A 26,693-nucleotide genomic window follows, 5' to 3' on the forward strand; every position below is an offset into this window, starting at 1 on the left:
AGAAAGGGAGAGAATCAGGGGTTAGGAGGAAAGATGAGGGGGGGGGGGGTGCGGGATAAGGAGAAGAGAGAGGGTTGGGGGAGTGATTGAGGGATAAGGAGAAGAGAGAGAGCTGGGAAAAGGGAATGAGGGGTTAGGAGGAGATTGGGGGCTGTGGGAAGGGAATGAGGGATAAGGAGGAGAGAGGGGGCTGGGGGGGAGGGAATTGTTGATAAGGAGGAGAGAGGAGGCTGGGGGGAGAGAATTGTGGATAAGGAGGAGAGAGGGGGCTGGGGGGAGGGATTAAGGGATAAGGAGGAGGGGCCGAGGGAAGGGAATGAGGGACAAGGAGGAGAGAGAGGACTATTAGAAGGGAATGAGGGCTAAGCAGGAGAAAGAGGGCTGGGTGGAGGGAATTGTGGATAAGGAGGAGAGGGCTGGGGGAAGGGATTGAGGGATAAGGAGGAGAGGTCGGGGGAAGGGAATGAGTGATATGGATGACAGAGAGGGCCGAGGGAAGGGAATGAGGGACAAAGAGGAGCAGAGCTGTGGAGTCGGTACAAAAATCCTCCGACTCCTTAGTTTAGGATTAAGCCGACACCGACTGCTCTAATTTGCATATTACAATCTTGTTGATTGAAAGTATGTAACATGAAATTCGTCTCTTAAAGAGAACCCAAGGTGGGTTCTAAGAATGTGATCAGCACACAGAGGCTGGGTCTGCCTACACTGCCCAGCCTCTGTTGCTATACCGATCCACCCTAAGGCCCCCCCCCCCCCCCCCCCCCCGAGCTCTGCCGTGCCCCCATAAATCAAACGCCGAGCTGTTGACACAGAGCGTGTCGCAGCCGGCTGTTTACCTCTGTAAGTGTCAGTCTCGGCTACTCCCCCGCCTCCTCCATAGCTCCGGTCCCCGCCCGCGTCCCTTCCCTCCAATCAGCGGGGAGGGAAGGGACGCGGGCGGGGACCGGCGCTATGGAGGAGGCGGGGGAGCATCCGAGACTGACACTTAAGAGGTAAACAACATAGCAGAAGATCCAGGTGGTGGTGGAGGACAGCAAGGGACTGATTGGCCTGAAGGGGGCTGGAGGAAGCCCCAGGTATGTATAAACCTTTTATTTTCATCCATCTCAGGTACCCTTTAATTTGTAGTCACCAAACCAAATTTTAACAACATATCAAATTATTTGACTTCATGAGCATCTCTATTAGTGACACGGCTACACATCAGGCTTTATTCTTACAGATGTTATTTAGTATATATAAGAGCTTCCTGTGTACACATCATATGTACAGTCACAATCAGATGTGTATATCTGACTTTAAAAATACAGGGACTGCTTTATTGAAGCGGCACAAGTAACTAATTTTTGATGGGTTTATTTCATTTTTGTGGACTGAGGACAGCTATAACTGTATATATACATTATTTATGATGACTGTTATCTGAGAAATAGAACATTTTATCATATTTTCTATCTTAATTACTCCAGGCACCCAAAATTGCTCTGACTCCACAGCCCTGAGGAGGAGAGAGAGGACCATGAGAAGGGAATGAGGGATAAGCAGGAGAGAGAGGGCTGGGAAAAGGGAATGAGGGATAAGGAGGAGAGAAAGGGCTGGGAAAAGGGAATGAGGGATAAGGAGAAGGTTGTCAAAAGGGAATGAAGGATAAGGATGAGAGATAGTGCTGTGGGGAGGGAATGAAGGAAAAGGAGAAGAGAGGGCTGGGAAAAGGGAATGAGGGATAAGGAGGAGAGAGTGGGTCCGAGGGAAGGGAATGAGGGATAAGGAGGAGAGAGAGGGCTGGGAAAAGGGAATGAGGGATAAGGAGGAGAGAGAGGGCTATGGGGAGGGAAAAGGAGGCGATAAGCATGATAGAGAAGACTGGGGAGAGAATGAGGGATCAGCAGGATATAGAGGGCTGGTGGGAGGGAATAAGGGATAACCATGAGAGAGAGGGCTGGGGAGGGAATAAGGGAGGAGGAGGAAAGAGAGGACTGTGGGGTGGGAATGAGGGATAAGCAGGGAATGAGGGATAAGGAGAGAGGTGGGATGAGGCATGAAAGGAGATAGATTAAGCCCAGGCTGCAGTACTCACTCTGTGTGGTGGTTTCCTACACTTAAAGGGGAACTGAAGTAAGAGGTATACGGAGGCTGCCATATTTATTTCCTTTTAATCAATACCAGTTGCCTGGCAGCCCTGCTGGTCTATTTCTCTGCAGTAGTATCTGAATAACACCAGAAACAAGCATGCAGCTAGTCTTGTCAGATCTGACTTTAGCCTTCCTGGCGGTAAGCCCGAGCTGAGCTCGGGCTATGCCGCCGGAAGGCACCGCTCAGGCCCCGCTGAGCCGATTTGCATAATTTTTTTTCTGCTACACGCAGCTAGCACTTTGCTAGCTGCGTGTGCAATACGATCGCCGCCGCTACCCGCCGATCCGCCGCTATCCGTCGCGCAACAGCCCCCCCCCCATGCGCTGCCTGGCCAATCAGTGCCAGGCAGCGCTGTGGGGTGGATCGGAGTCCCCACTGACGTCACGACGTCGGTGACGTCATCCCGCCCGTCGCCATGGCGACGGGGGAAGCCCTCCGGGATCTCCTGATCTCCCATCGCCTGAGGCGATCGGAGGGGCTGGGGGGATGCCGCTGAGCAGCGGCTATCATGTAGCGAGACCTTGTTTTGTTTTGTTTTTTAAATGGCTTTGCTGCCCCCTGGCGGATTTTGATAAACCGCCAGGAGGGTTAAAGTCTGAAACACCTGATCTGCTGCATGCTTGTTCAGGGGCTATGGCTAATAGTATTAGAGGCAGAGGATCAGCAGGGCTGCCAGGCAAGTGGTATTGCTTAAAAGGAAATAAACATGGCAGCCTCCATATATCTCTCTCTTCAGTTCCCGTTTAAGTCTTCCGCCATGCATCAGCTTTGATCTCTGGTCTGTTTCCCACCCCCACATGATTCTGGGAGGAATGCAGTTCCCAGCAGTTCCTGTGTATTCTTTTCCTCCTCCCTTTGCCGTGTAGAGAAGAGAACTGCGCCCCCTAGTGGCTGGAAGGAGGCAGCGCTCTGGCATCAGCCATGCCTGCACGAGTCTATATACATGTCTGTCTGGGTAGGAACACACTAGGCAGTGCGGGGAAGGTAGCGTTTTGCTGCATATGCATTTGTGCGTTTTTAGTGAGTTTTTCGTGCATTTCGTTTTGCGGTTTTCTTGCGTTTTGATGCGTTTGCGGTTTGCATATATACGCATATGCGTTTTGTATGCGTTTTGCATGGTTTTTTTGTATGTGTTTCATGCAAATTACTAGGAAGTCAACAGGAAGCGGAAATACATCAACAAACTTTTTTGATTTAAACACATAAAAAACATATAAAAGACGCACTAAAACGCAATACCTCCGTGTCACTATTGACTTATAATATGTGCGTTTTAGATGAGTTTTGGAAAAATATGCAGCAAGACCAGCGTTTTTAAAATTGCAGATTGCAGAACGCAAACATATGCATTTTTTCATGCGGCCCATTGACTTAATTTATGTGCATTTTCTGCAACGTTAGCGTTTCTGCCTAGTGTGTTCCTACCCTTTAGGAGAATCCACTGCACTGCCTGTAGTGTGAAGAATAAGGATGATCAATGAGATGCAAACAATTCCACATTGATGCAGGATTATGTAAATATTGTATGCAAATTTATGCAGTTTGCAATAGACCAGACATGGGCAAACTCGGCCCTCCAGCTGTTATGGAACTACAAATCCCACAATGCATTTGCCTTTCTGAGTCATGACTGTGGCTGTCAGACTCCTGCAATGCACTGTGGGACTTGTAGTTCCTTAACAGCTGGAGGGCCAAGTTTGCCCATGCCTGCAATAGACCAATCAAGTCCCACCTAGGTTTAAAGTGATTGGTCCATTTTCAAGCCACATATATTTGCATTCAGAATTCGGAAATATTTACATCTCGGTGACCATCCCTGTTGAATCCATAGATCAAAGGAGGAACTCGCACACAGAGTTCTTGGAACACGAAGTGAAATTTATTGTCCCATCACACACATGCAATCAATATCTGACCCGGATGGCCGACGATCATTTCGGGGCCACTATGGACCCCTTTGTCAAGGCATGGGGCAGACAAACATGTAATTGGCTTTATCTTTTGCTAACTTTTTATCCTGTGAGAAATGGTAATAAAGTTTAACGCTCACCTTGTCTTTTAATTTTTCCATCCAACTTCTTACTGAAAAAAAAAAAGAAACAAACAAATAAGAGCAGTTCTAAAAACATAATGAACATAAATACGTCATATATATAGCCAGTTTTTATTTAATGCATTTAATAGAATCTCCAAATATGAAATACTCAAAGATTTGTAAAAGTAGAAAAAACATTCTATCTATCTATCTATCTATCTATCTATCTATCTATCTATCTATCTATCTATCTATCTGTGTGTCTGTCTATCTACTGTTCTTGCTAAATACTGTACATGCCTGCTAAATGCATGAATTCACAGCTTCACTTTTCCTCTTCAGCAATCTCCATGTGCCCCCTCTACTCTGCAGTGAAGAGAGTGGGTGAGTGGCACAAGTGTGAAACACCCCCAGATGTCACTCTGAGTAGATGGGTTGTTGCCAAGACATGCCAGGGCCACCTCCCGAAACAGACAGGGAACCAGACATACATTTTTACTGGCGTTTCATGGGTACTGTAAGTATAAATGGTAAAAGGGGTGTTGGGGAGAGGTGTATGCTCAAATGCTACTCAGAGAGACAGGCCCAGTGCACACCGAGCGGTATTTGGAGCGATCCGCCGGCCGCATCCGCCTCTAAAAACGCTTGTCTAATGTATTGCAATGGGATGGTGCACACCGGCGGTTTGCGTTTTTTGCCAAGCCGCAAACGCGCCTCCTGCTGCGCGTTTGCAGTTTTCGGAAGCGTTTTGTCCTCAATGTAAAGTATAGGAAAACCGCAAACCGCTCTGAAAAATGCTAGTTCAGAGCGGTTTGCCAGGCATTTTTGTTACAGTAGCTGTTCTGTAACAGCTTTTACTGTAACAATATGTGTAATCTGCTACACAAAAACGCACGCAAAACCGCTAGGTATGTTTAGAAAACCTCTCTAAACATACCTAGAATCGCTCTGAAATCAGCTCCCAAAACCGCTAGCGTATTGCGGATCTGCTAGCAGTTTTGGTGTGCACTGGGCCACAGAGATAGGGGAATGTGAACTAAAGTGAACCTGTAAGAAAAACAAGTGCTCCTGGAGGATACTCTCCTCTGGAGAGGAAAGTCTCTGGATCCTAAAGAGGCTCCCCCTCTCCTCCGCAGCAGAGGAGATCTAGCGCTGAGATGCCCTAAGATCCCCTTGTGAGCTTGCACATAGGTGATTTTAACCTTTTAGGTGCCAAACAAGTTATCTTGTAGGATTTAACACAGTGCAGCAGCGCTGCTGACGAGCATACTACTAGGTCACGTGATCTTGTGACTTTGGGCTACACAGCAATTGATAGCAGTAGTCCAAGATCGCGATTGACCCATCTACTTTCATCACATGTGAGTGCGCATTACACACTATGCAAAATACATGTGATGTTAACAAGTGTGTGCCCAGCCTTTAACAGCTGACTGTGGAATAATTAATAGCAAGGAAATATCACAAATAATAAATAAAATAACATTTTCTAAAATAAATTGGCCTGAAGAAACACTTGCAAGCCATTACTGTATTTTCTGGACTATAAGACTCCCCTTTTCTCCCCCAAAAGTGCTGGGAGTTCCTGACTTGTGATAGAAAGTATAGGGAAATCACAAAGCCCTTGAAAAAGCACTTTTAGGCTAGAAACCCACTAGGAGAGCTTTTCTGAGCGATTTGCGATTTGAAAAGCTCTAGCTAATGTAATGCTATGGGTTTGATCCCACTTGAGTGATGTGATTTTATAAAAATCCCCCATAGCATTGCATTACCAAGAGCTTTTTCAAATCACTCATGCTTACAAAGCGCTCCCAGTGGGTTTCTGGCCTTAATAGAGATTTCCCAAGCGCTTCTATGAATAAATACATTGTATTTATTCATTTCCGGGTCAAAGAGTTCACTTCCTGACTGACGTCGGGAAGTGTAAAAAATCATCGCTCCACAAAAGCGCTTTTCAAATCACTCAGCGCCTGCGATAGCGATTTGTAATTTGAACAATGCCTTAAAGGACAACTGTAGTGAGAGGTATATGGAGGCCACCATATTTATTTCCTTTTAAGCAATACCATTTGCCTGGCTATCTTGCTCATCCTCTGCCTATAATCCTTTTAGCCAGAGCCCCTGAACAAGCATGCAACAGAGCAGGTGTTTCTGACATTTTTGTCAGCTCTGACAAGATTAGCTGCATGCTTGTTTCTGGTGTGATTCAAACACTACTGCAGCCAAATAGACCAGCAGGGCTGCCAGTCAACTGGTATTGCTTAAAAATAAATAAATATGGCAGCCTCCGTATACCACTCAATACAGTTGTTCTTTAAAGTATTTGAGCTGCAGCCACTAGGGAGCACTCAGTAAGCAGTAGCAGTGTTAGGGATTCTTGCCCAAGGTCTCCTTACTGAATAGAGGCTGGCTTACAGAACAGGAATAGCCAGGATTCAAACCTCAGTCTCCTGTGTCAGTGGTAGAGCCCTTAACCAGTACACTATCCAGCCACTGTGTTCATTTTAAGTCTTGCTTTAGAATTTTAGAAGTATATCAGAGTAACAACAAAACACATCCCTGCTGGTAAGATGTAAAGTGAAAATGCTACTTTCAGGTTGACATGCTTTCAGCGGTAATGTCATAGAAAGCTGCAGGGCTGATACGCCTCCCAGTGGGAGAAACTCTGTCATTTCCCTAAATGTAAAAAAAAACACAATTACTTTAAAGCAGTTCATTGTAAAGCAGAGCCACGCTTCTCGCCAGCCACAAGGCATTCCGACTTTCCTCTGTTCAAGATATTAGAGTTATGTTAATATTTAATATTGCAGCAATGTTCCTTTTGTTAATAATACCCTGAGGCTGCTGTAGACCTTACATACGAGGATGACGCGGTGTTTGCTAGGTAATAACCTTCCTGTTGTGTAAACAGAAGTAATGCTATCCACGCAGGGCTAGCAAGCACACTGCTGCAGTTGTCAAGCAAACAGAAAATATGAAAAAATAAATGTCATACGCCAGTTTTGTGTGTTATTATTGCGTATATGTAAAGAGGGTGTATGAGATGCATACATGAAATAAAGGCAGTTAGATAAAAGGGCGCAGGGGATTGCTGCTAGTAGAGTATTGTGAAAATTAGTGATATTCTACTGCTGGATTCTGAAAGTAAAATATCGGTAATGTTTACAGATATTTTTCTAAGGCTAAACCTGTTGGCGGTACCCGCTGTTGGGTGCATGGCGACGCCCACTGTCACGTGACTCCCTTCTTTGTCGTAAAACGCGACTTTTACAATGGCCACGATATGTGGCTAGGGAGGGTGAATTTTGGCGCCGGACATAGTAAAGGAGCAATTTGCATTTCCACACGCTCCTTTACTATGTCTGCAGTTAATCAGGTGCCTCCCGGGCGCCAAAATTCACCTTCCTAGCCACATATAGCGGCTTTGCAGCAGAAGGTTAATTAAGGTTTTGGAGGGTGGTAGGGTTAAGTGGCGCTGGGCTTAGGCACTGGGGGGTTCCTTAGGGTTAGGCACCACGAGAGGGTTCTTAGGGTTAGGCACCACCAGGGAGAGGGTTAGGCACCACTATCGCTAATTGTAGAGATATTCTACTAGCGGCTATCCCCTGCACCCTTTTTTCTATGTAAGAATTTTTTGCAGCCCCAATTGTAATGGAACACGGAAAAGTCGCCGCGTGTACTGACAGCAAGGCGGCTGAATCCGCGTCCAGCGCGGCGGTTTGCACGCAGCAGCGTGCATCTGGTGAGGCTGGGTCTGGTAGTTCACACAGATTTAGAGAGAGGCAGAACCTTTATGACAGCCGAGGAGGGATCAGCTGACCAGGTTGGTCAGCTGACCTCAGAGCAAGTGACTATTGGTCAATAACTGATGGGTGGCGCCGGAGAGCGCTGCTCTATATATAGTTACTGCTGGTCAGTCTCAGGTTGTCTGCCGTTGCGAACACTTACGTGGAAGCACTCAGACCTTAGTCAGATCCTACAGTGTGTTAGAACCAGGAGGACCTGGGAATTCACACTGAGCCAGACTACTTCTGTTTACCAATGTGTTATACTTCAGACTAGTTCCAGGGTGTCAAGACCACGGACCTCACACCCAAGACTAGGGATACTGTGTACCATCATATTATACTCCAGACTAGTTCCAGGGTGTAGAGACCATGGACCTCACACCCAAGACTAGGCATTGTTTGATATCTGTTATGACCTACTGCTTTTCTGACTATCCCTCTGCTTTCTGATTCGGTACCTACACATATCTGATTATCTGTTGCCAACCCTGCCTGCCTTTGGATACCAAATCAGCCTTCTGTCTCTGTACCTTGTCTGTCTGTGTGTTGCCGACCTGGCTTGCCCGACCTTGAGAGCTATCTCTCTCCTTAAGAGATAGTCATCAGACCTGCTAGTGACATCCACCTTCAGGTGTCACTCACTCACAGGTCCTTCCTACTTTCAGCCTGGGACTCCACCCCTTTGGAGGTCTCAGGCTGCTGGAAGGTTTAAGCACTTCTCAGAAGGCAGTATCGCCCATACTGCCAAAGACCACCTGCTCCTCGGGTGGTCATACTCAAAGTCATTACTGTTGCACCAAACACTCACACTATATAGGTGTCCAGAGGTTAGTTATACTTGGATTACCGGTGATTCTGCAGATCATCAATAATCGGGTATATATCTGTATTCTTGGTGATACTGCAGATCACCAATAATCAGATTCTCTCTGTGTGCTGACACCGATCGTTACACCAATACATTATTATTATTATTTTTTATTTATATAGCGCCAACATCTTCTGTAGCGCTGTACATAGTACAAACAAATAATGGGGAACAAATATACATAAGAAATACAAGACACTGTACAGTCATGACATTGAATAGAATAAATACAGATACATACATAGTTGATATGTAGTTGGTACATATGTTAAAATAACAGCAGTATGAGAAACACTAGGAGGAGGTCCCTGCCCTTGCGGGCTTACAATCTAGAGGGTAGTGGGGAGGAAACAAAAGGGAAGGAAACACAAGGATTAGTGGGTGAGCCAGTGTGCCTTCAGTGCTGCCTATAGCAAATTATAGGCTTGTCTGAACAGGTGTGCTTTCAGAGTAAATTTGAAGGTTACCAGACTCGTGGCGTGACGAACTGGCTGAGGGAGAGAGTTCCAAAGGAGAGGGACAGCCCGTGAGAAGTCTCTGATGCGAGAGTGAGAGGAGGTGACTAGGCTGGAGGACAAAAGGAATGGAGGGTCCGGGCGGGGAGGTATCTGGAGATTAAAGAGGAAATGTATGGAGGCGATAGCTTGTGTAGAGCTTTGTATGCAAGTGTGAGAAGTTTAAACTAGATCCTTTGGGCAACTGGTAGCCAATGGAGGGATTGGCAGAGAGGGGCTGCCTCTTAGGATCTAGAAGAAAGGTGGATGAGACGGGCCGCAGAGTTTAGTAGGGATTGGAGAGGTGCCAGTCTACTTTTTGGTAGACCACAGAGTAGTGTGTTGCAGTAGTCAAGACGGGAGATGATTAGGGCATGCACAAGCATTTTAGTTGCTTCTTGTGAAAGGAAGGGACGGATTCTGGAAATGTTTTTGAGATGGATGTAGCAGGAGGTAGTTAAAGTGTTAATATGTGGTTTAAAGGAGAGCTCAGAGTCCAGAGTTACCCCTAGGCAACGAGCTTTGGGGGTTGATGCTATTGGTGTGTTATCTACATTGATTGTGACAATGGGAGGTGGAACACAGAGCGAAGGTGGAAATATCATAATCTCTGTTTTGCTCATATTGAGTTTAAGGAAGCGGGATGACATAAATGTAGATACAGCGGATAGACATTTGGGGACTTTTGATAGTAGTGTGGAGAGGTCTGGGGCAGAACAATAAATTTGGGTGTCATCAGCATAGAGGTGATATTGAAACCCAAAAGAGCTTATTATCTGTCCCAGGCCATGGGTGTAAATGGAAAAGAGGAGGGGTCCAAGGACGGACCCTTGTGGTACTCCCACAGACAGTGGGCGCGGAGAGGAGTTGGTATTGGCATAGGAGACCATGAAAGAACGTCCAGACAGGTAAGAGTTGAGCCAGGAGTGTGCTAGGCCCTTGATTCCCAGTGTTGAGAGGGTCTGGAGAAGTAGGGTATGATCAACAGTGTCGAAGGCAGAGGACAGATCTAGGAGTATTAGTACCGAAAATCTGCCTTTGGCTTTAGCAGCTAGAAGGTCATTGGCAACCTTAGTGAGAACGATTTCCGTAGAGTGTTGAGGGCGGAAGCCAGACTGGAAGGGGTCCAACAGGGAATTAGCAGAGAGAAAGTTAGACAACTCTGAGTAAATGTAACGTTCCAGCAGTTTGGAGACAAAGGGAAGGAGAGTGACTGGGCGGTAATTAGAAAGGGCAGTAGAGTCTAAAGAGGGTTTTTTGATTAGTGGCGTTATGATAGCTTGTTTAAATGAAGAAGGGAAAGTGCCAGTTGAGATGGAAAGGTTAAACAGTGTTGTTAAAGCAGGAATGAGGGAGGAGGAGAGCTAGGGGATAAGATGAGAGGGAATAGGGTCTGAGGCGCATGTAGTAAGATGAGCTTTAGAGATTAGTGAAGAAAGACGCTGTTCAGTTAAGGCGGAGAAGATTGTTAGTGGGGAGGAGGTTTGAGTGGGTGAGTGGTTATGTGGAGAGGGATAGTTGATAGTAGGGGAGCTGCTGGGCAGAGAGGAAAAAAGAAGAGGTGATTGGACCGGTGAAGAGGGTTGCTTTTGAAAGCTGTTCTGTAGTGTTTCAATTTTGCTCACAAAATATGCTGCAAAGTCTTCTGCAGACAAGCTTGTGGTTGTAGGGGGAGGCGGGGGGTGGAGAAGAGAGCTCAAGGTGTTGAAAAGTTGTTTAGGATTATGGGATTGTGAAGAAATAAGTGTAGAGAAGTATGACTGCTTTGCAAGTGAGAGAAAGTCCCTGAGCTGGAGCAGCGTGTTTTTATAGTGGGCGAAGTCATCTGCATTGGAGCTTTTCTTCCACTGCCGTTCTGCTGCCCTGGACTGTCTTTTCAGTTGTTTGATGGGTTCAGTCAGCCAGGGCTGTCTGTTGATGCGGCAGGGGCGGAAGTTGGTGAGAGGGGCAGCTGTGTTCATGACAGCGGTGACCGTGGTGGAGTAGTAGATGGATGCTGACTCGGGGTCAGTGTAGGATGACAGGGAGCCCAGGGGTTTTAGAGAGTCAGCTAGGGAGCAGAGGTCGAGGTTGCGATAATTCCTGCATAAGCGTGATGGCTGCACTACGGTAGTTGGAGGAGGCAGGGAGGGGCTGATTGTAAAAGTTATGAGATTGTGATCTGAAAGGGGGAATAAAGAGTTATTAAATGTGAAAACTGGGCAGAGCCGGGTAAAAACTAGGTCCAAAGTGTGGCCATCTTTGTGGGTGGAGGTTGAGGACCACTGGGAGAGGTCATAGGATGAGGTGAGTGAGAGCAATTTTGTGGTTATGTGTCCTGTTTGTTTTCATTTTTGCTCCACCTCTTTGAGCATTCCAGGATAAGAAAAAAGGGAATAAAGTAAGCTCAGCCCCTTCTGGTTCCTCAGGGGTGTGTGTAAACAATGTGAAAAAAAGTACATGCTTCTCAAATAATTAAAAGAGAGCATGCAAATTCTAAGTTGGTTTTAGAGAGCACGGTGAAGGCTTGCATGTCTGAAGTAGAGATGGTCATCGAGATGCTAATCATTTCAAGTTCAGCAATAATGTATGCAAATGTTATGCAAAGGTATGCCAGCTTGTAATTGGACAAAATCATCAGCTACCGCATTTGATTGGTCTTATTCCAACTACATACATTTGCACAACATAAAATTTGTGATAATTTAAAATTAAAAACAGGAGGAAAAAGGATTTTCCATCTATTTAGCAAGTGGTTCTTTACAGTAAAGAGTTCTTAAAGTGGATCCAAGGTAAACTTTTACTCATTGCATAATTGTGTTCCTTTCATATAGTTAATAGGGCATTCCTCAAACCAAATACCTTTTTTGTTTTGTTTTAATACTCTAATTCCCTATAAACTAAACAAGCCTCACCCACAGCTTTTTAGAGTGCCTTGGCACTGTAGCAAGGGCTTATGGGAGCTCAGTCTGGGCAGGAGGTAGAGGAGGTTACTAGCCTGAGATTTCAGAGGCAGAGGGGAGGAGGGAGGAGGAGAGGGGACTGAATTTGTCACATTACACACAGGCAAGCTGATAGCATCTCCAGCCCTCAGCCTATGACAAACAGAACATGGCTGCCCTCACTGTATCACAGGAATAAATAATCATAAACTATTGAAGCTGTTTGCAGCTAGATATGCTGTGTAAACTCTAAACTTTAGATAAGATATATAGACAATTTACTTGTTATAGTTAGTTTTTCATCTTGGATCTGCTTTAAAATGAGGAATATTTTTCCACAGGAAGAGATGACAAATACTATATCTGCATATAAAAGAGGCTTGGATGCTTTCCTTGCATTGTAGGACATCCACGGCTATAATTACTAGGTAATTCCCAGCAGAGGTGATCCAGGGATTTTATTTGACTGCCACCAGGAGTTGAGAAGGAATTATTTTTCCCTTGAAGGGTATAAGTGACCCAAGCCTGAAAAGCCAGGAGAGAAAGGTACTTAATGCTTACTTATTTGTTGTTTATATTATTGTTATTATGGTTGGACTAAATGGACAAATGTATTTTTCCAACCAAACTATGTACCATATATACAGTACTTGAGTAGAAATGTAGGTCTGACTCACTATATAAAAGTATAGGGGTCGACTTATACATGAGTCATCGGCAACACTGAGTAATGTGTGTACTATTAGGCTACTTGCACACCAAGACGTTGCGTTAGGTGCCACGTTAAGGTCGCATAACGTGCACCTAACACAACGTATGGTGCTGCAAGAGAGGACGGTAGAGTGAGCCGCGTTGGGCGGCTCTATCCCTATAAGGTCTCCCAGAGTGGCGCTGATTGGCCGGCGGGACCACATGATGCGGAGTGAGACACTCCGCATAACGTGGTCCCGCCGGCCAATCAGCTGCCGCCAGTGCAGTGAATATTAAGTAGCCATGTGCGCGGCTACTGTAGCTGGCTCTCCCCGCCTCCTCTCTGCCCCCCACTGAGCATGTGCAAACAGTCTAACGCGGCTATAGCCGCTCTAACGCCGTAGCATGCTGCACTCTCCGGACAACGTGCAGCGTTACATGTAACGCAACGTGGGCTGTGTGAACAGCCCACTTGTGTTACATTGCTGTGCGTTGGGGGAGCGTTACAGCCGCACTAACGTGCGCCTGTAACGTCCCTGTGTGTAAGCAGCCTTAGTGACATTCCCATTTGTACCAATTTACCTAGTGGTAAGTGACTCTTGATAAAGGAAATGCCAAGAAAGCACAAGTCTGAAAGTCCTGACCACAACAATTACGGTAACAAGGAAAGGGCAGGACCAAATATTGAAATTGACTTATACACAAGGTCAACTTGTATTGGAGTATATACAGGTAACTAGTAACTATCTATGGATAACAGTGGGCTGAATGATCCCAGTTTGCCTATAATAAAAGCTTTCGAATCTCATTTCCAACTGGAGATACAGTATATATGCAGGGCTGTGGAGTCGGTACAAAAATCATCTGACTCCCCATTTTATGAAACCACCGACTCCGTCTCCAGGTACCCAAAAATTGCTCCTCCTCGACTCTGACTCCACAGACCTATCAGGGCTGTGGAATCGATACAAAAATCTTCCTACTCCAACTCCTCAGTTTATTAAACCACAGACTCCGACTCCACGTACCCATAAATTGCTCCAACTCCTCGACTCCGACTCCTCAGCCCTGGATATATGTACCTAAAAAACTGCCTGTAACCATCTCGCAAGTTTTCAGGACATTAACTCCTCTTCAGCACGTCATACCCGATCAGGTCCAAATCAATATAGTGCTGCCCTTATAACCCTATCAAAGCTCTCGTTTCTTAGCATTCTGTATAAACGTTGGCATACCTTTAAACTGTTGTCACCCCAAACTATGTGTACAGATCACTTCAGGAGGCAGTTCTGGAATGATCGCTGTACAACATGCTGTTTGGCTGCCGGCCAACCAGTGTGTTCAGCTCTATGGAGAAGGAAAAAGGGAAGCTGGTGGAAGCGAACCGTGGACAACTGCAGTAACTCGAACAATGGCAATCTGACATGATTTATACACTTGGCAAGGACACGCAAAACCATCTTGAACAATTGTGACCATGTGTGTACAGACCTTATGTCCCGACGGCGGGAGATGAAAGAGACAGCATGCTTGCCAGAATACTAATGGAATGACTCACTGCTATTTATTTATATTATTGTTTTAGGGAGGGAGGCAGGGGTCTTGTATTAAAAAAACAAAAACAAATTTAATTGTATATACTTTTTTATTTGTGATATCAAATATAATAAATTCACAAGAATATAAAAAATGGTGTCTCTTGATTCAGTGCCATCAGGGATGGTCAAAAAGTGATTTTATTGGAAGAGGGAACCGCACATGCGCAGAACGCTCCCGGTGACGGGAACGCGATCGAGACAGGCGCATGGATGAGCTGTGCATGTGCAATTGTGCATGACTTACGTCCGGTTTGCGCAGTTACCGGAGCCACCAGCTGGAGAAAGGAGGGGACCCAGAGGACGCTGAGGGACCTCGCGGACTACTGGGGTTGGAGGAATCACCAGGTGAGTTAAGAAATTAATTTTTAGGTCAGTTCAGGTTCCCTTTAAAGGTGTTGATGTATGGGGCAAGTCTAAAAGGCGGTGGGAGGGAGTTCCAGAGAGTGCGGGCAGCTTTTGAGAAGTCCTGTAGTCTCGCATGGGAGTGGGAGATGCGTAGGGCAGTTAAGAGCAGGTCGTTGGAGGATCAGAGTGAGAGGCCAAGTGTATCTCTGTGGACGAGCTCAGAGATGTAGGTCGGGCAGGTCTGGTGTACAGATTTGTCTCAACTGTTGTACTGTTACCATGGTTACAAAGAAGTGGGATTTAAGCATAGTATCAGTTTTGGAAACTCTTAGCTGGCTACACATTAAAATGGAAATAAATTGTGGAAAGACCTATGCGGCATCCATCTATGTTTCCGTCGATGTAAATGGAATTTACTTTCAATATTTTTTCCCTAAAGTCAAAAATGCTTGAACTAAAAATGGAATGTTCTTGTCATCAATGGAATAAACACTCAGGTCTTGCCTTGGCTTGGTAGGAAGGTTGGTAAGGTTCCCACTCTGCTAAACTGCCCCCCTGCACACATTCCCCCAGCAGCATCCTGTCACACTGAGCTTAGCTTTTAGCCTGCCCACCCAGAACAAAGAGCATTTCAGGAGGAAAGACTAGAACTGCATCCATCCTCATAAACGCCACTCAGATGGAATACTGTCCTTCCATCTCACATCCATCCACTGACCCTCAGTAACCCCACATGTGACGCTGGGCGACGTATGTCATGGAAAAAGCAGGACTCACGGGTCAGAGCATTTTTTTTGCATAAACGCTTATCTACCTGCTGATCGGGCTTTTTATCTCAAATTACCCCAAATGTCTTTCACTTCAGCACTTATAAGCAATTATGCAGCAGTCGGAGCCATAATTACATATACATTATAGAAAATAGATTGTACAAGATCACGCTGCTTGCTGCATCTCTGCATGGGCACCCCCCTCATACAGATGAAATCGTGGAAGAACACAGCAGTGATCTGTTCTGCTACATAATGAAACATCTGGGGTGCTTTCCTGCTGGTAACGGTTTTTTGAAAGCAAACCTGAAGTGAAAATATACTTATGAGATAATAAAAAATGTATGTGTAGTACAGCTAAGAAATAGAACATAAGTAGCAAAAGACAAGAGTCTCATATTGTTTTCCAGTACAGGTAGAGTTAAAAAAAACTTCAGTTGTTATCTGTGTAAAAGAGCGTCTTTGAGCTATTCGACCCAACTTGGGTCGAACACAGTGCTTTTTTCTGAAGCACTTAAAGGACAACTGTAGTGAGAAGAATATGGAGACTTCCATATTTATATCCGTTTAACAATACCAGTTGCCTAGCAGCCCTGCTGGTCTATCTAGTAGTGTCTGAATCACACCTGAAACAAGCATGCAGCTAATCTTGCCAGATCTGACAATAATGTCAGAAACACCTGATCTGCTTCATGCTTGTTCAGGGTCTGTGGCTAAAAATATTAGAGGCAGAGGATCAGCAGGATAGCCAGGCAACTGGTATTGTTTAAAGGGACTCCGAGCACCGCTCATGGGCATGCCCTAAAGACAGACGACTTCCAACAAAGTTGTGCTATCACCCCTCTGCAGGAGCCTCTTGCAATGGCCATGCGTGTCACTTCCTCTTCCTGCTTCATTCAGTGACGCACTTCTCCAACAGAGAAGACAGTGGTGACCCGGAAGTTATAAAATAGCCAAGATGGCAGCCGCGATTTTCAAATTGAAATCGAACGAAAACTATTTGATGAAAGAGGAGAGCACAAGCTACAGAAAGGTATGCATCTTTAAGTACTTTGCAGTACTGGTCAGAGTCTTAAAGGCATGCCCATGAGAGGTGCTCGGAGTCCTTTTAAAAGGAAATAAATATGGCAGCCTCCATATCCCTCTCATTACTGTTCTCTTTTGAACAGCCAAGAAGCCATGAGAGACAGCTTGAGAAAAGGTTTTACTGCAAGTTCAAAGGGTCATTCTTTCTGCTTTGTTTTATAGCTTTGGTTTTAAAACTGCAACTGTGTCACAATGATGCATTGTTAAAAAAAGCTATATAACTGGAAGTAAAAATATGAGACTATTTTCATTGCTACAATTGTTCTATCTTATCTATACTACACATACAATTCATTATATCATAAGTTTTTATTTTGCTTCATGTTTGCTTTAATGTGCACAAGAAATGGGCTCTGTTGGTGTAATTTATACTTACCTGGGGATTCCTCCAGGAGATACGTGGGCTTCCAGCAGCTCTGTTCTCTTATAATCCTTCCCGCTAAGCTGGCCAGTCATGCACTTCTGTGCATGCACAGCCACGCCACGCATGCGCAGAAGAGCACTGCCGGGCCAGACTACCGGGAAGGATTATAAATGAACAAAGCTGCCGGAGAGGACATTGAGGGAGCCCACATACCTCGTGGTGCTGGAGGAAGCCCCAGGTAAGTATAAATACGCCGCTACAAAATATCTCAGGTTCCCTTTAAAGAGAGATTTAGAGAACACTGGAATGTTCACAGTCCTCATTGGGATCATATCAGAGTGTTCATTAGAAAATGGCTGCAATTAGCACAAGAGTACCAACACTGGATTTGCACCGACTGATAGATTGCTGCATTCTCTGATGAGTCATTTTGAGCTCAGTTTCCCGGCCTTTAAATTTCCTAGACCTTAACTCAATTGAGTACATTTGGGACCACCTTGATTGACAAGTTCGACAACTGGATCCAACAGCACACATCTGTCAGCAACCGTCAGACGCACTGCAGTGAGCCTACCTCTATCGCAACCATCCAGTCTTACTGAGTCACTACTGTGGCTGCAGCCGGTGCTGCCAGAGGTGCTTGTTCTGTATATTAGCAGATGGTTATAATAACGGGACTCCATTGTGAGGAATGTTCTACTCTTGGTCGATAATTTCTAATGCACATTACACTTTCGTGCATTTTGGCAAGGTCAGCACATTGTTTTGGTGAGCCTGCATTTTTTCTATTTAGATCAGGCTTTCTCAACCAGGGTTCCCTGGAACCCTGGGGTTCCTTGAGGACTCTGCAGGGGTTCCTTGGCATTTTCCCCCATCGTGGGGGAAGCATAATAGAGCACACTATAATAGGGGGTACTTCAACAAGAAGCACTGAATTGGGGGGTCAGGAGACAGTATAATGAGTGGCAGTGTAATAGGGGGTAGTGAAATAAACAGCCACACAGATTTTTAAGACCATGCCTCCTGCAAAACAAATACAGGGGTTCCTCGAGATCAAAAAAAATGTTTGCAGGGGTTCCTTGAGATCAAAAAGTTATTTGCAGGGTTCCTCCAGAGTAGAAAGGTTGAGAAAAGCTGATTTAGATTCTTGTGAAGGTGACCGTTACCTTTGCAGGCTGGTTGCACGATTTGCACAGAGTTGGGTGCACACACTTTTGTACATGTGTAACAAATAAGGAATTGAAGATTGATACAGGTTTACGCTATGTTGTATCACAATTTTTTTCTCCTGAGGGACAAGCTGAAGCAAGATCACTGTTTAGAAGAGTGGAAAGATTAACCTCCTTGCCGGTTATCCCGAGCTCAGCCATTCTGAACGGGATTTCCTGCTTTCAGAGAGCGCCGGCGGCGATCGGTTTAGGTAGGGGGGTGCCGCTTGTCAGTGGCTATCATGTAGCTAGCGCTAGGCTAGCTACATGAATTTAAAAAAATTTTTTTTAAAAAGTGCTGCGCCGCCCCCTTGCTGACACAATTGGAACGGCAAGGGGGTTAAACATAAGCCTATTATGCTGGTCTGTGGTGGAATCAGCCTTTCCATCTGGTGAGCCTGAAATGTATCAGGTTCTAAGCACTGGGCACATATCGGGTCACACAAGGAGGTGCTGGTTAAAGAAAACGTTTTTTGAAGCTTGATTACGCTATGTCTGGTTTTTCTGTGTTTCACCGAGTGTCAATGTAGGAAACATGAAGACGACAGGAGTGAAATCCATCTGAAAAGCGAACTTAGCTGATCTGTGGTAAAATCAGCCACTAAACGCTGGTGAGAGTACATACTAGTATCAAAGATTGGAGCTCACTGCTACAAATAGTGGAACTATTTTCAAGTGAACTTTTCTATGACTGTGGGGTGTGAGCGCTGTATGGACATTCTGTGCAATGTGAATCACATGCTTCAGGGCGGGAGTAATTAGAGGGCGGCAAGAGGCGGTTCCCCTCCCCAAATATATCCTTCCTTGCACTCCTCCCTCCCTAGATGCACAGTGCCACTTCACTCATCTGCTCTCAGTGTTCCAGCGGTGGGAACTCAATCCACCCGTGCAGCATCCTGTATCCATGGACACAGCGGTGCTTCATGTGACCTTTTACATGCTGGGTCACGAGGCATCGCTGTAGTCAAAGAGGAAGTAGGACATCACATGTGTCTGGTGACCCCATCACTGATCTGCAGAGAGCGGATGAGTGATGCGGCACCGGTGCAGCACATACCCAGCATCCTGGCAATCATATGCTGTGGGCCAACAGGGAGGAGATGCTGTCTTGGAGGAAGTAGAGGGAGGTAAGTGTAGTGCCAGTGCCTGCAATGCACAGCCCGATGTATCTCTCCTCTCCGGCTTCGCACACACGTTAGGGGAGGAGGGGCGTCCACACAATATATTGCTTAAGGCGGCAAAAAGTCTAGAACCGGCCCTGGTGGTACCTCTTCACGCCGCATCAATACATAAAGCGCGATCTGCCATATTTCAGGCCGCATGCAGCAATCTGGCTCATTAGTGCAACTTTCAATACGTCTACATTTTATAATTAGGTCTCTGGGTCCTTAAAGTGGACCTGAACTCAGAACTCTTCTCTGCTCTAAAAGATACACAACAGCATAATAATCTTTAAACAAAAACATTTCTTTGTTACAGCTGATACAAATCCTAAAATAAATCTGCACTGTTTATACTTCCTGATTTATGGAAGCAGACATATTGTTTACAGCCTGTGCTTTCAAATGGGCTTATCTGCTTATCTGTGACACGTAAGGGGATCAAATTACAACTAGCGATTAGACCAGGCATGGGCAAACTTGGCCCTCCAGCTGTTAAGGAACTACAAATCCCACAATGCTTTTGCCTTTATGAGTCATGACTGTGGCTGTCAGACTCCTGCAATGCATTGTGGGACTTGTAGTTCCTCAACAGCTGGAAGGCCAAGTTTGCCTATGCCTGGATTAGACACAAATGAGGGGGGAATTACACAAGATAAACTCGGGTCCACTTTAACGGTAAAATGCTGCTGAGCCATAAAACCCCCTCTTCCTCTTCCTCTTGAAAAATTAGCATCAACCACTTCATTTGCTTATATTGATCTCTAAAAGACGCATTCTGCTTTTTAACATGAAGACAACAATACCCGTGATTTATTCCTATTCTGTTTATTATAGTGCAAGGCAATGAACTTTGTACTACTAATCAGCTTTTATCTACAACTCCCATTGAGATCTCTACTCTCATTACAACAGCAACTGGATTTGTTTTGTTTTTTTATTGCCGCAGTATGATGTCAACTATTAAAGGACCAGATGAATCTAAATATTCTAAAGCTGATATCCAACTTCATTTTCTTCACTTTTGTATTAGTCTATTGCTTTCCTCCCCAACATACAATGATGTGAGTGTAGTTTATGTGTTTAAAAATGGCCCTAAACAGCTTTAATTTGGAGACGATTGCAGCAGTCAAATGACCACCACTGATCTTCGTTGTTCCTCAGTGATAAAGTGCCTGTTGTGCGGCAACCTTCAAAAGCTTCAGCATCCAAACTCCTCCCTCCGCTGCCTGTGCTACACCCCTTAGTTGGGACAGGGGGTTGAGTGACAGCTTAAAGGGAACCTCAAGTGAGAGGAGTATGGAGGCTGCCATATTTATTTCCTCTTAAAAAGGACCTGAACTCAGAACTTCCTCTCTGCTCTACAAGATACCCAACAGCATAATAACCTTTAAAGAAAAACATTTCTTTGTTACAGCTGATACAATCCTGCAATAAATCTGCAGTGTGTCTACTTCCTTCTTTCATGGAAGCGTACATATTGTTTAGATCCTGTGTTTATAAATTAGCTGCTCTGCCATGGCACAAGAGATTCCTGAGCTGACAGAGGTAAGAGATCAAATCACGGTGGTGATTAGTCACCGTAGAGGGGAATTAGACAGGCTAAAGTCTCTAAAATACATAGAAAGAAATGGGTTTGCATTGCAGCCCAATCGCGATTGTGATTCTTACTGGAAAAGGGCCTATGGTGTACTCAGGCCTTTAATGAACTGGCTATATACCATATTTTTTGGAATATAAGATGCTCCAGAATATAAGATGCACCTAGGTTTAGGCCTCTTCACAGTGCAACGTTAAAGTTGCACGTTAGAAAATGTTTTAACGTGGACTAACGCACAGCAATACAAAGTCTGTGCGACATTCACAGTGCACACGTTGCGTTGTGTGTAACGTGTAGCAATATTTAGAGAGTGCTGCATGCTGTGTGTTTAGCAATAAATTTGCTGCGTTATGTGTGTTGCACATGCTCAGTAATGTGTTATTTTTAAAATGTAACGCATGCCCCATTTTCGTTCCATCAGTATGCAACGAAAACGGCGCACCAAGAGACACATAGCGCAGTGCAAAATAATGTCCAATTTCATAACCTACATGCGCTGCGTTAGGGGCACGTTGTGCGACTGTAACGTTGCATCAAACGCAACGTCCCACTGTGAAAGAGGCCTTAGAGGGCAAAAAAAAAAAAAATGCACTAAACCTGGTGCATCCATGGTCCAGGAGTAAATGTTCTACCCCAATCATTGCCCTCCTGTGTCCCCTTCTGTCTACCTTGTGTCCCTTTCTGTCCCCCTGTGTGTCTCATTGTGTCCTCCTTTGCCCCTTTATTGCCCCTCCTGCCACTCTGTGTCCCCTCCTCTGCGTCATCCGTAAAGGCCTTCACTAGGGGGAGCCACGCGGAAGAGGAGATGTCTGCTGCTCGCCTCTGGAATTGAGGTGAGCTTCTCTGCTGCTAATTATTCCACTCAGAGGGGTAGCAGAGTAGACCAGTGGAGGATGGAGGACAGCACAGGGGGCAAGGCACGGAGTCCCCAGCGTCGCAGGGGGTCGGCGATTCATATCGGCAGGGGACCCTAAGTTGGGGACTCCCTGCCTTTGGAATATAGGGTGCAGTTACTTTTTTTCTGCATTTTTGGGGAGAAAAAGTGTGTCTTATATTCTGAAAAATACGGTAATTGCTGCAGGAAAAGTCAGTGCTATATAAAAACACAATAATAGTAATAATTCCTCAGCTATCCAGCTGTTGTGGAGTTATTGAGTCGCAGCAATGGCTGGATATGAACTTGCTATTCCTCAGCTGCCAGATGTCCTGGCCCTGTGCAGAATATCTTCTCTGCAAGAGACTTTCAATTCAGAAAGTCACAGATTATTTTTTATGTGATGTTTTTCCATGCCCCAGCAGCTCTAACACAGACATATCACCTGCTAAATATTCAATATCCAATTTATTCATTTAATCGAGTTTCCTACAGTAGAACAGATGAGCCGACCTCAGAAAGTTAATTTCATGGGTTACTGCAGGCTTTTATGACTATACCTAATCAGACTAAGGGCTGGGTATATTGGAGCCTTGATCGAATATAGAAGCTCCACAGTAAATGAAATGTAGTACTTCTATTTTATTTATTTTTTGTTACTTGCTATTGCTGTTATGCTGAGATCACAGATGCTTAAAGCAGACCCGCACTCGGAACTTCCTCTCTGCACTAAAAGATAAGCAACAGCATATCATCAGGCCTCCCCTCAAAATACCCTCCCTGGACCCTGATGCAATGACCAGCTACAGACCTGTCTCTAACCTTCCCTTTCTGGGTAAGCTAATAGAAAAAGCTGTATATCTCCAGCTAGAATCCAAAATCCTACTAAACAACAGCTATGACCCATTCCAGTCTGGCTTCAGGAAACACCACAGCACTGAAACTGCCCTCATCCAAATATGCAACCACCTGCTCATGGCAAGAGACAGAGGAGAGTGTTCCATCCTCATACTGCTATACCTTTCTGCAGCCTTTGACACAGTTGACCATGACATCTTGATGACCAGGCTACAGGAATACTGCGGCATTGATGGCATAGTTCTTCAGTGGTTCAAATCCTTCTCGAGTGGCAGAACCCACAAAGTTTCTATGGGGCCCTTCCTGTCCACACCTGTACCACTTAAGTATGGGGTGCACCAGGGCTCAATCCTCTCTCCCCTGCTTTTCACAATTTACCGCTTGGAAAACTAATCCAAAATGGCCTGACATACCACTGCTATGCTGACGACACCCAACTATATCTTTCCTTCAAGCCTGGTGTGACAGACCCAACTCCAACTATAAACGCCTGCTTACGTGAACTACAGAAATGGATGAATGACAACTGGCTGAAACTAAATGCAGACAAAACTGAAGTCCTTCTGATCGGAGGGCAGCGCATGACAACAAAACAAGTTAACTTGCAGTCTTAGGAGGAATAGGAGGCACGGATCTACGCAGCTCTAATCATGTGCGTAGCCTGGGAGTTCTAATTGATGGGGATTTAAACTTAAGAACTCACATCTCTGCTGTGGTGAAATCATCCTATTTTCACCTTAAGAACATCGCAAAAATCAAGCACCTCATCCCCCCAGAAGATCTACCAACTTTAGTTCATGCCTTCATTACCTCCCGACTGGACTACTGCAATGCTCTCTACACTGGCCTTCCAAAAAAGGACTTGTACCACCTACAGCTGATACAGAACACTGCTGCCAGACTGCTAACCAACCAACCCCGACACTGCCACATAACGCCAGTCCTGCACTCCCTTCACTGGCTACCTATAAAATGGAGGGTCCTATTCCTGACATTTAAATCACTGAATAATCTGGGCCCTGGATACATGAAAGAAATGTTACAGCTGCGTAGCAATCCCCGCATTCTCAGATCCACAGGTTCTAATAATCTAGTCATACCCAGAGTCCACTTGGAAACTGTTGGTCCCAGAGCCTTCTGTCATGCTGCCCCTACGTTTTGGAACTCCTCACCTCAACAGATCAGGACAGCTCCATCTCTAGAGGTGTTTAAATCTAGACTGAAAACCCACCTGTTCAGTTTGGCATTTGCAGAAATATAACTTTTGTTGTGTGAATACTTCATCTTACTACGAATTACTGAATCTGAGAGAGCCTAAGCGCTTTGAGTCCTATTGGGGAAAAGCGCTATAGAAATGTTATTGTATTGTATATTATTGTATATCAATTTTTAAAGAAAAATGTTTTGTTACAGCTGATACAAATCCGGCACCAAATCTGCAGTGTGTCTACTTCCTCTTTCACGGAAGCAGACATATTGTTCACGTCCGGTGTTTATCAATTACTGTATTTTTCGTACTATAAGACGCTCCTGACCATAAGACGCACCTAGGTTTAGAGGGCAAAAACCACTGGAAACAATATATAAATACTAAACCTGGTGCATCCATGGTGAAGGGTAATCTTGTGGATTATGTCCCCTTTGTACCTCATGCCCCCATGTACCTCCTATGTCTCCCTGTGTCCTCCCGTCCCCCTCGGTCCCCCTTGTGTCCTCCTCTATGCCTCTTTGTGTCCCCCTCTGCTTGGGCACAGTGCAGGGAGTCCCTGACATTGTGGCGGGTCGGAGGTTCATATTGGCAGGTGTTCACAAGTCAGGAACTCCCTGCATTTGGACTATAAGACGCAGTGACTATTTTCCCCCACTTTTGAGTCTTATACTCCAAACAATACAGTAGGTCTCTCTGCCATTGCAGTCAACTGACACAGCTGTGAAATCAAATTACAACTTGTGATTAGCCACAAATGAGTGGGAATTAGACAGGCTAAACTTTCTAAATACATACAGGATGCATTTCTCTAGGTTTTTCTTCTGTCCTGTACAAGAGTTCAGGTCCACTTTAAAAGACAGTGTGTGGTTTTAAAACTGCAACTGTGACAGTTATTAACCTCCCTGGTGGTAAGCCCGTGCTGAGCACGGGCTATGCCGCCGGGAGGCACCGCTCAGGCCCCGCTGGGCCGATTTGCATAATTTTTTTTTTTGCTGCACGCAGCTAGCACTTTGCTAGCTGCGTGCAGTGCCCGATCGCCGCCGCTACCCGCCGATCCGCCACTATACGCGTCGCCGCAGCCGCCCCCCAGACCCCGTGCGCTGCATGGCCAATCAGTGCCAGGCAGCGCTGTGGGGTGGATCGGAGTCCCCTTTGACGTCACGACGTCGGTGACGTCATCCCACCCCGTCGCCATGGCGACGGGGGAAGCCCTCCAGGAGATCCCGTTCTTTGAAGGGGATCTCCTGATCTCCGATCGCCGGCGGCGATCGGAGGGGCTGGGGGGATGCCGCTGAGCAGCGGCTATCATGTAGCGAGACCTCGTCTCGCTACATGAAATTTTTTTTTTTTAAACGTATTTGCTGCCCCCTGGCGGATTTTGCCAAACCGCCAGGAGGGTTAAAAAAAAGAAGCTATATACTGTAACTGAAAATAACAATATGAGACTCTTTTCTTTGCTATTAATGCTCTATTCATTATCCGTACTACACATACAATTCATTATAAGTTTTTTTAGCTGGTTTGCTTTAAGTACGTTTTTTTACTGTTGGAAACTGGCATTAAATATATGATAGGATCAACGAGAGAGAGGAATAGCTGAAGCATAACCAAACCACGGGGTGCCTCTGCACCAATCCATCCGATCCGGAGGAGGCAATACGGAGAAGCAGATTATTAGACTTATCTAGACATATATGTGTAATACAGAATGAGCTGTCCTACTGTGCCTAATACTCTGCAATGTGCTGTATCTGATAGTGCCGCTAGGTTTATGTACAGCGTATCACTGTGCATTAGGCTGGCTATCTAGTATGAAATGAGCACCTTTGGACATATCAGATTCATAATACTGGAAATGCGATGGTGAGTATTTTCGTAAGGGCAAGTAGAGATCGAAGAATTCTAAATTGAAAACATCCTAATGTGGCTACGGAGATGTGCCTTCAATCAACCGGCGCGGTACTGTGTTACGGAAACACTGCTTACACAAGAAAATTATTCTCACATAAGAAACTAAATACACATGGCCATTATTGTATCAGTGCTGCTGATGTTATGTTGAGACACACTAATCGGTTTTTATGACTACTTTCTGTTTACACTAGGACAAGCCAGGAGATTTCAGCACCTTGTAAAAACAAAGAAGAGATTAAATACCAAATGATATTCTCAGATGCTTAGGTCTACCTCGCAACTGGTATTGTTTAATAGGAAATAAATAGGGCAACCTCCATATCCCTCTCACATCAGTTTCCCTTTAAAGGAGAACTGTAGTGAGAGGTATATAGAGGCTGCCATATTGATTTCCTTTTAAGCAATACCAGTTGCCTGGCTATCCTGCTGATCCTCTGCCTCTAATACTTTTAGCCCGAGACCCTGAACAAGCATGCAGCAGATCAGGTGTTTCTGACATTATTGTCAGATCTGACAAGATTATCTGCATGCATGTTTCTGGTGTGATTCTGTAGGCAGATAGCTCAGCAGGGCTGCCAGGTAACTGGTATTACTTAAAAGAAAATTAAATAAATATAAATATAACTCTCACTACAGTTCTCCTTTAAAAGAGACAGGATCCCTCAATATCTAATGATGTGTTAATTATTTGCACCTGAACTTGATTATGGGTGTTTAAAAGTTGGGGTCTACTTACTTTTCCACATAAATCTATCCTAATGTTTTTATATTATG

At 45.2% G+C, this 26,693-nt stretch overlaps 1 protein-coding gene across 3 annotated transcripts in view; it reads right to left on the reverse strand.

Annotated features, from left to right (window-relative positions):
- The window catches only part of ARMH4 (armadillo like helical domain containing 4), a 227,601-nt gene that overhangs the window by 36,031 nt on the left and 164,877 nt on the right, over window positions 1-26,693 (reverse strand). For all 3 annotated transcript variants that reach the window (XM_068252013.1, XM_068252012.1, XM_068252011.1), the window contains exon 6: window positions 4,187-4,218. In XM_068252013.1, the coding sequence (XP_068108114.1) occupies window positions 4,187-4,218 (32 nt within the window). The remainder of the gene's footprint in view (window positions 1-4,186; window positions 4,219-26,693) is intronic.

Source organism: Hyperolius riggenbachi, chromosome 9 (assembly GCF_040937935.1).
Source record: "Hyperolius riggenbachi isolate aHypRig1 chromosome 9, aHypRig1.pri, whole genome shotgun sequence".
Lineage (NCBI taxonomy): Eukaryota > Metazoa > Chordata > Amphibia > Anura > Hyperoliidae > Hyperolius > Hyperolius riggenbachi.